Source organism: Pongo abelii, chromosome 3, assembly GCF_028885655.2.
Source record: "Pongo abelii isolate AG06213 chromosome 3, NHGRI_mPonAbe1-v2.0_pri, whole genome shotgun sequence".
Lineage (NCBI taxonomy): Eukaryota > Metazoa > Chordata > Mammalia > Primates > Hominidae > Pongo > Pongo abelii.
In genome coordinates, this window is record NC_071988.2 from 60,292,225 (window position 1) to 60,307,307 (window position 15,083).

General features: G+C 46.3%; 1 protein-coding gene across 6 annotated transcripts in view; it reads right to left on the reverse strand.

Moving 5' to 3' along the window:
• Positions 1-13,940, reverse strand: part of REST (RE1 silencing transcription factor) — a 43,053-nt gene extending 29,113 nt beyond the window's left edge. For 4 of the 6 annotated variants that reach the window (XR_008524511.2, XR_008524512.2, XM_054553966.2 and 1 more), the window contains exons 1-3: positions 12,758-12,888; positions 10,263-11,169; positions 1,862-1,945 (exon numbers count right to left, since the gene is read on the reverse strand). Coding sequence is in view for 4 of the 6 variants with exons in the window: in XM_054553966.2 (XP_054409941.1) it covers positions 1,862-1,945; positions 10,263-11,160 (982 nt within the window). In the remaining 2 variants the exon portion in view is untranslated. Of the gene's footprint in view, positions 1-1,861; positions 1,946-10,262; positions 11,170-12,576; positions 12,696-12,757; positions 12,889-13,583 lie in introns of those variants that run through there. The other 2 variants (XM_002814760.6, XM_063723435.1) reach the window with 2 other exon arrangements.
• Between the last annotated feature and the right edge of the window lie 1,143 nt (positions 13,941-15,083).

The following is a 15,083-nucleotide window of genomic DNA, read 5'->3' on the forward strand; positions in this document are numbered from 1 at the left end:
GCTTCAGAGAAAGATAGTCTTTTCTTCATACTGTTTGAAATCTGTGGCCGGGTGTGTTGGCTCACACCTGTAATCCCAGCACTTTGGGAGGCCAAGATGGGCAGACCACTTTAGGCCAGGAGTTCGAGACCAGGCTGGCCAACATGGCGAAACCCCATCTCTTCTAAAATTACAAAAATTAGCTGGGTATGGTGGCACATGCCTGTAATCTCAGCTACTGGGGAGGCTGAGGCACAAGAATTGCTTGAACCCGGGAGGCAGAGGTTGCAGTGAGCTGAGATCCGTGCCACTGCACTCCAGCCTGGGGGATACAGCAAGACTGTCTCAACAGAAAAAAAAAAAAAAAAATCTGCTAAGTACATATTTTATAAGTGTCAATTCAAACTACTAACGTTTCGAAAGCTTAATAGCCACATGTGGCTAGTGGCTACTCAACTGAATAGCACAGATCTAAGGTAATTATTAACTTAAGGGAGATGGGTCTACATAGGCTTTTGTAACAGCAAGATTTAAGATATTTTTCCCACAGGGATATACATTCTAAATCTGTATTCTAATTAGAAGTGGTAGTTCGGCCAGGCATGGTGGCTCATGACTGTAATCCCAGTACTTTGGGAGGCCAAGGTGGGTGGATCATGAGGTCAGGAGTTCGAGACCAGCCTGACCAACATGGTGAAACCCCCTCTACTAAAAATACAAGAATTAGCCGGGCGTGGTGGTGCACGCCTGTAATCCCAGCTATTCAGGAGGCTGAGGCAGGAGAATCGCTTGAACCCAGGAGGCGGAGGTTGCGGTGAGCTGAGATCGTGCTACTGCACACCAGCCTAGGCAACAGAGCAAGACTCCATCTCCAAAAAAAATTAAAAAATAAAAAGTAAAAGTGGTAGTTCACCAAGAGTCAATCAGGGCTACCCATTCAAGCAAGATCACCGATGCTATTACTTTTTAACTCGGCCACTTACATACTTTGATAATAGGGACTTTTTTATCGAGACGGAGTTTCACTCTTGATGGCGTGATCTCGGCTCACAACCTCTGCCTCCCAAAGTTCAAGCAATTCTCTTGCCTCAGCCTCCTGAGCAGCTGGGATTACAGGCATGTGCCACCCCGCCTGGCTAATTTTGTATTTTTAGTAGAGACAGGATTTCTCCATGTTGGTCATGCTAGTCTCGAACTCCCAACCTCAGGTGATCCGCCCACCTTGGCCTCCCAAAGTGCTGGGATTACGGGCATGAGCCACCGTGCCAGCCAACAGGGACTAATTCTGAGTGGTGATGGTGATTGTTTCAGTCACTGGAGTGGACGAATCTCTCATGTTATAGTCCTATACTCTTAACTACAGCTTAATAAATTGGCATCCTAGATTGTCTATCATTTTCTTTTTCAAGCTAAACTTTTGCAGTCAGTCCTCAAAAGCTCGACCAAACTTTGAAACAGAACAAACCTTAATTTCAGGACCTGAGAAGCTAAGAAGGAATCCCTGACACTTGTCAACCACACATTGTGAGTCTCAGCTTTATACTGTTAGGAGAAATATGAGAACTGGGGGTTAAAAGATCAATCAGCCTTGGTCTACATTAGTTTAACTTTTGTTGGAGTCACAGAACGCTTCAAAGATTTGATGAGAATTAAGGCCTCTCCTCCCAGAAAAAGTGTACACAAAAATTCCATTTTCAGGAGGTGCACCTTTGGATTCCATGTTAGCAATCCCCAGATTGATGGAACACTGATTTTTACATTCTGACTTCTAAATTATATTAAAAATAAATAATAAGTAAATGACTCGGTTACAAGTCTAAAAGAACTTCCTTAAAATGGTCATTTACTGAAAATGATAGAAAAATCCCGATTTCTTACCAACCTGAATGAGTACGCATATGTCTAGTTAGATGAGTCTTCTGAGAACTTGAGTAAGGACAAAGTTCACATTTATATGGGCGTTCTCCTGCAAAATTTCAATAATGAAGCGTGTTTAAATGTCACGAAATAAGCCAAATACAATTCTCAATAATAATGCAACAATGTTCAGCACTCAGCACATTTTAACAAGAATTTTTTTTTCCTATTTCTGGCAAAAAGATCAATTTATCATGTATTTAAAATGTAAGTTATTTATTTCAGAAACTATGACTACATTATTTTAGCTTTGCTGACAAAAAAACAGCATTGACTTTCTGAATTCTCACAGCCCTTTTAATTTTCACAGTGATACTGCATGTTAATACATTAAGTAGTGATAAGTAAAAAACTATCTTGATAAGGTACAAAGCACTTTTGTTATATAAGAATCACCTTTTAAAAAATCTACCTGAACTGTCTGATGCTATTAACACCAGTTTTTGTTTTTTTTTTTTAACTTGTAAATGACGAATCTACTACCATTTGAAAGTGTTAGCTTAAAACAATACTTTTGAGTGAGAATGTAATTGCTTTATGCTAAAAATTTTCAAGTGGTAGAGTTCCAGACCAGCCTGGGCAACACAGCAATACCTCATTTCTAAAAATTTATTTTAAAAACTAGCCTGGGGCTGGGCACGGTGGCTCACGCCTGAAATCCCAGCACTTTGGGAGGCCGAGGCTGGCAGATCACAAGGTAAGGAGTTCAAGACCAGCCTGGCCAACATAATCAAACCCTATCTCTGCTAAAAATACAAAAAAAATTAGCCGGGCATGGTGGCACGTGCCTGTTGTCCCAGCTACTCGGGAGGCTGAGTGAGACTTCGTCCTGTTTAAAAAAAAAAAAAAAAAATAGCCTGGGCTGAACATGGAGATTGTGGCCCCTGACTGTAACCCCAACACTTTGGGAGGCCAAGACAGGCCGATCACTTGAGCCCAGGAATTCAAGACTAGCCTGGGCAACATAGCAAGACCTCCTCTCTACAAAAAACAGAAAAATTAGCCAGGCGTGGTGGCGCATGCCTGTGGTCCCAGCTACTTGGGAGGCTGAGATGGGAGGATTGCTTGAGCCCAAGAAGGACGAGGCTGGTTTGAGCCGTGATTCTACCACCGTGCTCCAGCCTGGGTGAAAGTGAGACCCTGTAGTCTCACTTGGGAGGCTGAGGCGGAAGGATCACTTGAGCCCAGAGTTTGAGGCTGCAATGAGCTATGACGGCACCACTATACTCCAGCCTGGAGTATAGAGAGAGATCTTGTCTCTAAAAATAAAAATAAATAAAAAACAGTAAGTTAAAAAGAAAAATTTAAGAGAAGGTCATCAATTTTCTTTTTATTGTTTTTTGTGAGACAGGGTCTCGCTCTGTTGCCCAGACTGGAGTGTGGTGGCGTGAACGTAGCTCCCGCAGCCTGGACCTCCCGGGCTCAACAGATCCTCCCACTTCAGCCTCCTAAGTAGCTGAGACCATAGGCGTGTGCCACCAAGCCCAGCTAATTTCTTTTTTTTTTTTTTTTGGTAGAGACCAGGTTTTGCCAATGTTGCCCAGACTGGTATCGAACTTCTGGGTTCAAGCAATCCGCCTATATTGGCCTCCCAAAGTGCTGGGATTACAGGCATAAGCCACCATGCCCAACCAGTCAATTTTTAAAACAAATTATAAAAGCCACAGGGACTGAAGACTAGAGGTCAGTGATTTAATACTGAAGAATTTAAGACTCAAAGGTAGGACACGTATATTCTTTTTAAACATAGCTGTCAACAACAAAACAAGCCTTTTTTTTTTTTTGAGACGGAGTCTCGCTCTGTTGCCCATGCTGCAGTGCACTGGTGAGATCTCGGCTCACTGCAAGCTATGCCTCCTGGGTTCACACCATTCTCCTGCCTCAGCCTCCCAAGTAGCTGCGACTACAGGCGCCCGCCACCATGCCCGGCTAATTTTTTGGTATTTTTAGCAGAGATGGGGTTTCACCTTGTTAGCCAGGATGGTCTCGATCTCCTGACCTCGTGATCCACCCACCTCGGCCTCCCAAAGTGCTGGGATTACAGGCATGAGCCGCCAGACCCGGCAAAACAAGCTTTTAAAAAAAGGTATACAATTTGTTTTAATATAGTCTCCAAACACAAGATAATTATGACCTTGGTAAAGCTACTAAAACACCCTGTTTCCCCATCTGTAGAAGTAACAGAATCTTCATTTCCTGTAATTGCAAAAGTTTAAATAATACATGCAGAGCATTTAACACTGTGTCTGGCACATAGTAAAGCCCTCAATAAATGTAAGCTATCAATTTTGTCTAAGACAGAAACAAATGTGTCTAATAAAATAAGGAAAAGGTGGTACACAGAAAAAAAGAATAGGCCGGGCATGGTGGCTCATGCCTGTAATCCCAGCACTTTGGGAGGTAGGCGGATCATTTGAGCCCAGAAGGCCGAGGCTTCAGTGAGCCGTGATCACACCACTGCACTCCACACAGGGCAACAGAGCGAGACCCTGTCTTAAAACAAAAAACAAACAACAAAAAGAATGGTGATAGATGGGAAATGTGCTCCTCGTAACTATTCTGCTGTAATTCGCTGGTAGCTACGTATTAGCTGTAAAGAGTTGGTAGCAACAGAATGCCTACCTTATGACCTGGAACAATTAAGACAGTTTTATGTTAATGGAATTCTGTAAAAAAAAGATATACAAATAGCCAATAAACACATGAAAAGATGAACATTATCATTAGCCGTGAGGGAAATGCAAATCAAAACCACAATGAGATGAAGACTTCATACCCACTAAGATAGCTGTAATCACAAAGACAGATGTTAACAGTATTATTGCTGAGGATGTGCTGAAATTGGAACCCTCACACATTGCTGGTGGGATTGTAAAATGGCATGGCTAATTTGGAAAACAGTTTGGCAGTTACCCAAAATGTTGCTACTATACTGCCCCACAATCTCACGCTTAGGTATATATCCAAAAGAAACAAAAACATACGTTCACACAAAACTTAAACATGAATATTCATAGCAGCATTATTCAGACTGCTTATTATATGATTCCACTTATGTGAAATATTCAGAACAGGCCAATCTATAGTGAACTGCATATGTAAATTGTATCTCAATATAAGTTGGAAAAAATTAAATACCACTGCAGATAAACTTGAAGAATCAAAGATAATTTACTTTTAAATTCTTTAATTTTATTATTATTATTTTCTGAGACGGAGTCTCGCTCTGTTGCCCAGGCTGGAGTGCAGTGGCGCGATCTTGGCTCACTGCAACCTCTGCCTCTCGGGTTCAAGTGATTCTCCTGCCTCAGCCTCCCTAGAAGCTGGGACTACAGGCTGTTTTGTATTTTTAGTAGAGACAGGGTTTCACCATGCCGACCAGGCTGGTCTCGAACTCCCAACCTCAGGTGATCTGCCTGCCTCCCAAGGTGCTGGGATTACAGGCATGAGCCATCTCGCCCAGCCTGCTTTTAAATTCTTTACAACAGATTACTTTATCTGTGTAATTCCACAAACTAGGCATAACTCTCCTCCAGAAAGCTTAGTTACCTACTGATTTTTCAGTTACACACACAGGCAGAAAGGTTTTCTTTAAAAGTAGATTTTGTGAACCAGTTAAATATCAAAACCACTAAACTAAAGAGGTCAACCTGAATGAAAGTCCCCAGCTCCCCGCCACCCTTTTGGTGGAGGTTGCAGTGAGTCGAGATTGCTGAACTTTAAATGCTACTTGTTTTGTTTGTTTTTGAGACAGAGTCTCACTCTGTCCCCCAGGCTGGAGTGCAGTTGCGCAATCTCGACTCACTGCAACCTCCACCTCCCAGGTTCAAGCGATTCTCCTGCCTCATCCTCCCAAAGTGCTAGGATTACAGGCGTGAGCCATGTGGAATGGCTATAAATGATACTTGTATACGACCTTGGGAACATCACTTCAGGCTTTTAAACCTCAAGTTTTCCCCTGTGTAAACATGAACTATCATCACAGATGCTATTTTCCTCAATGGATTGTTCTGAAGATTAGCACAGAATAGAAGGGCACAAGAAACACAATTAAGCCCATTAAGTCAATTAGAAAACTGGGTTACTTACTAATGCAAGTGGAAACGAGAAGTAATTCCTGAACACTATCAATTTAAGTGATTCCTGTCTTTTCTCTCTCTACTCTTCCGCACCAGATGAGTTTATTTTCCATAATTTTCAGAACTATCCATTTAATACCAGAGATACTTTCAGAATTTACATAATCAAAATATTAACCTTCAATCTATACATCACCAAATTGTTTTAAAATGTAAAAAAAGGCCAGGTTTGGTGGCTCACGCTTGTAATTCCAGCACCTTGAGAGGCCGAGGTCAGCTGATCACAACATCAGGAGGTCGAGACCAGCCTGGCCAACATGGTGAAACGCTGTCTCTACTAAAAAATTTTTTAAAAATTAGCTGGGCGTGGTGGCACGCACCTGTAATCCCAGCTCCTCGGGAGGCTGAGGCAGGAGAATCACTTAAGCCCGGGAGGCGGAGGTTGCAGTGAGCAGAGATCACACCATTGCACTCCAGCCTGAGCAACAGAGCAAGACTCCATCTCAAAAAAAAAAAAAAAAAAAAAAAAAAAAAATATATATATATATATATATACACACACATATATATACACACACACACATACATAAAAAATTGGCCGGGCATGGTGGCTCACGCCTGTAATCTTTGGGAGGCCACAGCGGGTGGATCACTTGAGGCCAGGAGTTTGAGACCAGCCTGGCCAACATGGAGAAACCCTGTCTCTACTAAAAATACAAAATTAGCAGGTGTGGTGGTGCATGCCTGGAATCCCAGCTACTCAGGAGGCTGAGGCAGGAGAATTGCTTGCACCTGGGAGGCGGAGGTTGCAGTGAGCCGAGATTGCACCATTGCACTCCAGCCTGGGTGACAAGAGTAAAACTCTGTCTCATTAAAAAAAAAAAAAAAAAAAAAAAAAAAATCAGAATGAAGGTAATACCCGGGAAAAATAAGCATTAAGACCAAATAAACCAGGCCAGGCTTGGTGGCTCAGGCCTGTAATCCCAGCACTTCAGGAGGCTGAGGTGGGCAGATCACCTGAGGTCAGGAGTTCAAGACTAGCCTGGCCAACATGGTGAAACCACATCTCTACTGAAAATACAAAAATTAGCCGGGCATGGTGGAAGGCACCTGTAATCCCAGCTAAATGAATATGATGTACTTATTTATGAGTTTAGTATATATGATGGCTGGGATTTAAGATATTGTACGTAAGGCTGGTTTAGTCTAAGAGTTTGTCCCATTCAAACTGTCAAGTGATTAATGGGGTTGTATCCCCAAGTAACTTTCATTTCCTACTCTATGTATTTTTGTAATGCTTGACCTTTACTTCTGAAATCGAATGGTTTCAAAGCATCGAGACAATCAATCACAGCTTATGACAAATTCCAAAGGGACTACAAATTCTTTTACTGGACTAAATTTTAAAGCATTCAACACATGAGCCATCCATCTGCTGGGGCTTAGCAATCCTGTAACAGAGGTCACTCTTGTAATGGAATTTCACCTGCAAGTTTTATTGTTTAAGCCTACCAGTTAATAGTTTTAAGTCTTTGGGACGTAAAAAATAAGTAAATAAAATAAATTTTTAAAAATTAAGTCGCTGGATACAGTGGCTCACACCCATAATCCCAGCACTTTGGGAGGCTGAGGGCAGATTACTTGAGCTCAGGAGTTAGAGACCAACCTGGGCAACATGGCAAAACCCTGTCTCTACCATACAAATATCAGCCAGGTGGCACGCGTCTGTGGTCCCAGCTACTTGGGGGACTGAGGCGAGAGGGTCACTTGAGTCCAGGAGGTCAAGGCTGCAGTGAACAGTGATCGCGCCACTGCACTCCAGGATGGGTGACAAAGTAAAACTATCTCAAAAAAAAAAAATGGCCAGGTGCGGTGGCTCACGCCTGTAATCCCAGCACTTTGGGAGGCCAAGGCGGATCACGAGGTCAGGAGTTCAAGACTAGTCTGGCCAACATAGTGAAACTCCATCTCTACTAAAAAAACAAAAAATTAGCTAGGCATGGTGGTGGGCACCTATAATCCCAGCTACTTGGGAGGCTGAGGCATGAGTATCGCTTGAACCTAGGAGGTGGAGGTTGTAGTGAGCTGAGATCGCGTCACTGCATTCTACCCTGGGGCATAGAGGGAGATCCTATCTCCAAAACAAAACAAAACAAAAATTAAGTCTACCACTCCACTTAAAGCAGCATCAATTCCCCTCCTAAGTGTTCCCTTTACCAGTGGGGTTCAGTCCTGGCAAGTGCCAACTCCTATAAGAAGAGACCTGAGGCAAACAGCATCCCATACCCGCTATTCATTTGTGATCCCAAGAGGAGAGTACTGGATTATTCTCTATCCATTCATCAGGACTCAAATGTACCAATTCTTACCAGGAAAATGTAACAGAAATGTCCAAATGAGCTACCAAGAGTTAAAAACATTTATTTGAAAAATGAGGCCCCTCAATTACAATATTTAAAACCCAATTTAAATTTTAAAAAATTAGGGTGTGGTAGTGCACGTCTGTAGTCCCTGTTACTTTGGAGGTTGAGATGTGAGGACTGCCTGAACCCAGGAGGTAGAGGCTGTGGTGAGCTGTGATCACACCACTGCCTGGGCTCCAGGGTGAGACTCCATCTCAAATAAATCAATAAATGAATAAATAAATCCAATTAAAAAAACTACAGTGGACAGCAGCTGAATAAAACCCAATTTAAAAGTGAATGACTAGTGTGCACAGTAGCTCACGCCTATAATCCCAACACTTGGGAAGGCTGAGGCAGGAGGATCACTTGAGGCCATGTGTTCAAGACCAGCCTGGGCAACACAGTGAGACCCCCCCATCTCCACAAAAAGAAATTAAAAAAAAAAAAAAAAAGTTTTCGCCGGGTGTGGTAGCCCACCCGTATAATCCCAGCAATTTAGGAGGCCAAAATGGGTGGATCACCCGAGGTCAGGAGTTTGAGACCAGCCTGGCCAACATGGCAAAACCCCATCTCTATTAAAAACACAAAAATTAGCCAGGGGTGGCACTCACGCCTGTAATCCCAGCATTCTGGGAGGCTGAGGTGGGCGGATCACGAGGTCAGGAGTTCAAGACCAGCCTGGGCAACATGGTGAAACCCCATCTCTACTAAAAATACAAAATCAGCTGGGTGTGGTGGTGGGCACCTATAGTCCCAGCTATTCGGGAGGCTGAGGCAGGAGAACTGCTTGAACCTGGGAGACAGAGGTTGCAGTGAGCCAAGACCATGCCATTGCACTCCAGCCTGGACAACAGAGCGAGACTCTGTCTCAAAAAAAAAAAAAAAAAAAAAAAAAAATAGCCAGGCACAGTGGTGGGTGCCTGTAATCCCAGCTACTCGGGAGGCTGAGCCGGGGAGACTGAGGCAGAATAATCACTTGAACCCTGAGGCAGAGGTTACACTGAGCCGAGATCGTGCCACTGCCCTCCAGCCTGGGCGACAGAGCCAGACTGTCTCAAAAAAAAAAAAAAAAGTTTCAACTTTTTTTATACAGTTGCACTGAGTTCAAACACCCTAAACATAATTGTCTGAAAAATACATTTTCTACAAGTGTTTGCTTTCATAGGAAAATAGTTTCAATTGGTGATAATCCCACCCATCCTTTAAAAACTACCTTCTCACATTTCTTTTTTGTGGACAAAGACAAGTTGTTACATTTAGGAACTCAATGCTATAAGTCAAATGTTTTAAAGTTTGAGGCTTTTGTTAAGTGGGCATGTGCAAGGTTAATCACTGAGTTTTCCTTTTTATATGAGCTCTCAATTCCTTTCAGAAACTATATTGCATCTTAAATGTGTTCACTGACACAGAAATAAATATACAAACTTTTTTTTTCTGTTTTCTTTTTGAGACGGGGGTCTTTCCATGTTTCCCAGACTGGTCTAGAACTTCTGGGCTCAGGCAGTCCTTCCGCCTCGGCCTCCCGAAGTGCTGGGATTACAGGCGTGAGCCACCATGCATGGCCAGTCTAACTTGCTGAAGGTAAATCCCGAGTTAGGATATGTACTTTAGTAAGACCACGGTAAGATCTCTTGGCTGTTCCTCCCAGGTAACACTCTGTGCTTTACATGTAACTTCACATAATCCTCCCATCCTAGATATTGTTACTCCATGGAGAAATTTCTGAACAAAGAGGTTAAACAACTTGTGCAAGGTCACAAAGATAGCAAAAATGGAAACTGGATTTGAACCAGAGTCCTTTTTCTCAAGCACTACTTAACTAACCACTCAAGTAACAATCAGAAAAGAGAACTGAACTTATGGACTAGAAAGCTTCTCTTACCTGTATGAGTTCTAACATGCTGAACATAATTGTTTTTTCTGTCTGAAAAATAGTTGCATTTTCCACATGTGTATACTTTCCTTGGAAAATGGTTTCTTAAATGTTTCCTCCAGTGATACTCGCTCACTGTTGTGTATGTGCAAATGATGCACTTGTAGACTCGCTCATTATCCCCAGCTCTGGTGTGGTGTTTCAGGTGTGCAGTATAGTGATCATATCGATTGGTATTGTAGCCGCAGCGGTCACAGCGAATGGGGCCCTTGGAGAAATCTCCCTCTTCTGCAGTGGCAGAGCCAGATTCCCTGGCTTTTGCCTGCTTCTCTGCACTCTCTTCCACAAAAAATTTCTTAGCACTGTGAACTCTGATGTGATGCACAAACTGTTCTTCAGATTCTGCTTCATATTGGCATGGCTTACAGCGAAACGGTTTGGTCTTCGAGCTCTTGCCTTTGTCCTCTGCTCCAGGTGTTTCAGGGGGAAGATCTTTATTTGAAGTGTAAATCTCTGGAGCACCTGATGCCTCAAATACAGGCTGAGGTTCTACCACGCTGAGTTCCAAACTTCTCAGTTCCATGTTTTCCAGTCCATGAGGTTCACCTTTTATTTCAGCAGACTCTTCAAGTCCTTCTCCTTCTTCACTATCTGAAAAGTTGTTATCCCCAACAGGCATCAATTCTGCCATCTGTCTTTCTTCACCGACCAGGTAATCACAGCAGCTGCCATTTACTTCACCAGTTAAGGCCACATTTGCCAGCATAATAAGCTGAGGTGCGGCCAGTTCAGCTTTGGAAAGGTCATGCAAGTCATACATGTCGTTAGGCAGGGCCATTCCAATGTTGCCACTGCTGGTAAACAGCCCTCCTCCTCCAGAAGACTGCCCCATTACCTGGGTGGCCATAACTGTATTCTGAATTAAAAACAAAACAAAACAAGAGCACCAGTTTAAACACTACTGTTACTGGCTTAAAACCACATCGCTGTAATTCTTCATAACTTAAAAATTTTCCAGTATGATCTTTATAACTCAGTAAACTTCATCGCCTATTAAAAACAAATCTTTAAAATAGTTGTTAATTCCCAATAGTCTTTACTGCAATCACCAAAAAAAAATTTCTACTATCCCTAGAAAACAATTCTACCAATTGTCTGACACAACTCATTCATCAGTCAGCCACTGGCATGTGGTCCCTCCTCAAGCACTTTTAATTGTTCTGGTGGGGATAAAAAGTAACCTTCATTTTTACTGTTAAAATTTTAAAAATTCAAAACATGAGTAGTAAATTATTGTCCTCCCAACTTTTCCGCCCTTCAACAGTTCAATGGTCTGAATCAGAAAGCCCAGAAATCCACAAGCCATTCAGTGCACTTATTAAGTACACAAACACATCTGGAAAGTACAAGCCTGTAATAATTGTTTAACTTAATTGGATTTCGCATGAACTCAACTAACTCCAAAAGAATAAACTACTGTGAAAAAGTAGCAGTCAGTCCCTTAATTCTTCGACAACTCCACAGGCTTAAAAGAAAAAACATTATGGACCCCTTTTCTTGTGAAAAAGGAAGTTTGATTTATTCAAAACTTCACAAATAAAAATTAATAAGCTTATTTTTCTGCAGGCTGAAGTTCCACAACACTGAATTCCAAGCTTTTCAATACGAATAAAATCATCGTGCAACTCAACTCGACAATCAGCAACTTTCTTGCATTGTGCTTGACTTGGCCTACTTGCCTAGTGGAAGCCATTACAAGATCACCTTCTTGAAAACAAGTTGGGCTTTCTAAATGCTACGTTACTTCTCAATCTAAAAGGTGCCATTCTCAAACGAAGTGTTCACTCGCAAATTAAAAAAAGTAAGAAGTTCTAAGAAAATAAAGTTAAACCGAAAATACAAAAAGTAACCCGCTTCACCCAAGTGTATAAACACAAACCGGTTTAGTTCTACGTACCAACAAAAGTTGGAAGCAAATGCCATCACACAAAACAGAGGGCGAAGGCTGTCCCGGGGCTGAACAGCCCAAGCTACTCGGTAATTTGGCCCAACATCGACTTTCTAATTGCTCCCTAACCCCTAACTGCCACCCCAAATGGAATTTTAACGATTGTTAGGAAGACCGTCCAGGCACAGCCCGAAAGCCCAACGTGCTGCACGAATTCCTCCGTGCTGCTGCCACCAGCGCCTGCCTCGGCGGCGGCATTCCTAACTGAAATAGGCATTCGGCCATTTTCTCAAAATACCAAACACAAAGCAGCTCTTTGCAAACTCGGGCGCTCTCGCTTCCTCTCGCCTCGGCCCGCTCACTGCACACACTTACACACCAACTCGCGGGAGTCGCCCCGACACTCGTCCTGAGCCTTTTCCTGCGCTCTCCAACACTAAAACGGGGGAGGGGATCAAGCTCCGGGCGCTGTTTGGCCGGAACGAGTCCTCCCCGAGCCCAGGCAGCCCCCTCCCCAGCCCTAGGGCCCCCTTCCCGGGAGACGACGAAAAGTTACCGTACGGCCGGCGTCCGGGCTTCTCCGACCGCCCCTGGGCCCCTCCGACCGCCCCGGGGCTCGCCCAACGCCCAGGGCCGGGGAGGCTCCGCGGGCGCCCTCGCGAGGCGTCGGGCTCCGAGCGCCGGAGGGGGCCCCCACGCGGGCCAGCCGCCACCCCCGCGCCCCGGAAGTTTGCAAACTTCACTCCCCCACGGCGCCCGGCAGGACGCGCGCCCCAGCCCCGCCAGCTCCAGCGGTCGGGTGGCCGGACGCGGGGGCCAGCGGCGCCGGACGGCCGAAGCGCAGAAATCGCTGTCCAGCCCAGCGGGCGGAACCGCCCGGGCCCCGGGGCTGACTCAACCCGCCCGGCCGCACTCAACGGCGCCTTCCGGCGACAGGGAGAGGCCCTGGGGGAGGGGGCCAGGAGGGCCGCGGGCCGGCTCGGGGCTGCGGTGGGACCCGGGGGCAGGAGGAGGAAGCAGAGGAAGTTTCAGGACTAGGGGCCCGAGCAGCTCCGCTCCTTGGCCTCAAAGGACCTGAGTCGGAGGAGCGTCCGGGCCAGCGCGGAGGCGGCGTCCCAGCCTCCAGTGGGGAGGGGGTCCAGGCGACGCGCGGCTCCCAACAAACGCCCCCAGCCCCCAGGCGGCTGCTGTGTAACCCGATCCTGCTCGGCCGCCAGCCCCCGCCCGGCGCGGCCGCCGCCGCCAGAGCCACAGTATCTGCAAATCAGCCCTGGACAGCGCCTGACTCCGCGTCCTTCCGCGCCCTCCCCCTCCCGCCACTGCCGCCGCCCGGGCGGCCCTCCCCCACCCTGACCGAGCCCCCAGCCCCGCGCCCCACTTACCGGCCTTCCTCGGTGAGGAGGGGCGGGCGACCCTGAGTCGCCGCTCCTTCTCCGACTACTTTTCTTTGTTGCTGGAGTTTCGGGGGAGAGGTGGGGGAGGGCGGAAAAGTTGGGTGCTGGGGCCGTCGTGGACCAAGAAGGCCCTGGAGTGGGGCTGCAGAGGGTGCTCAGGCCTCCGGGCCTCGCCCTGCCTTGTCGGCTGCCGCAGCCGCCGCCGGGGTCTGGGGCCCCGGGCCTCGGCGGCGCTCGCTCCGCTGCTGCGCCGCGAGCTCGCGGGAGCCGCACATTCCAACACAGGACGCTGCGCCGCGCACCCAGTCCGCGCCGCCGCCGCCGCCGCCGCCGCCGCCGCCCGCGGGACACGCCCCCTCCGACGCCCGCGCGCGCCCGCGAGACACGCCCCCACCGACGCCGGCGCGCGTGGCCGCTAGGCGCGCCCCGCCCCTCGACCAAGCAAGGAGTGCCCCAGTCTCCAGCCCGCCTGGGGGCGCGTCTAGGGGCAGCCGCCCGTAATCCTCCTGGCCCCTCACTCCTGCCCTTAGGTTAGAAAAGAGGCGGGCCCCACTCCCTTTCTCGATTTCTATTACAAACAAACAACAAAAGTTCCCCCCAGCCCTGGCGTGCATGCATGAGAATAGAGCTGTTAAAAGAAGAATCCGCAGGCTTTGACGGGTCTCTTTAGAGCTATTGTCACCGGCCTCTCAAGTCTAAAGCGCTCCAAGATACCCTTCAGATCTCTTCAAGTCTCCACCCATAGCTGTCCTTGACTAATTAAGCTTCGTTTTAAGCGTCTGCGGTAAAAAAAAAAAAAAAAAAAAAAAGTCTTCCAAATTTCAAACTACCGGAGGGGGAATGCAGTCGGTTTGGGAGAAGTGAGAAGAAAACGTTTCGGGAAGGAGGTTATGGACTCAGAAAGCGTGAGCGTGAGGACTGAGGGGACAAATCCCTAGACGTGGCAGGTAGCAGGTCATTGCTGAGCCCAGAAAGCACGACTGCAGGGGAGGAATTACCCTCAGATGACAGAAGAAAAGGTGGTGAGGACGGGGAGGCTGCCTGGGACCACGGTGTGTCGGAGTAACCGGGCTCACGTTTATGAAGCGGGATAACCAAGCGGAATGCCTAGCCCATAGTCATGTGCTAACAAAAACAAAAACAACAAAAAAGAACAGAGAGAAATTCCACCCCCTTTCACACCTGAAAGAGCTTCTCAGTCTGCCTTTGATACCGTCCTAAACGTCAGTCATAAGTCACACCTGTCCTCAGAAGCATAATGGCTCCCCATGACTACAAACTTAAAGCTTAAACCCCTTAGTGTGGCGTTCAAGCCCCTATTTAACTTGACCTACATAAGTCTGACTATTGCTTGGTATTACAACAGAAGTAGCAAGTGCTATGGGGGTTTGCCAGTAGGGAGATGGATCCCAAGAGGTTCTAGAAACTTTTCACAGTAGATGTATTCAGTCTGACCTTGGAGGATGAGGAAAACTTCAACAGGTGGAA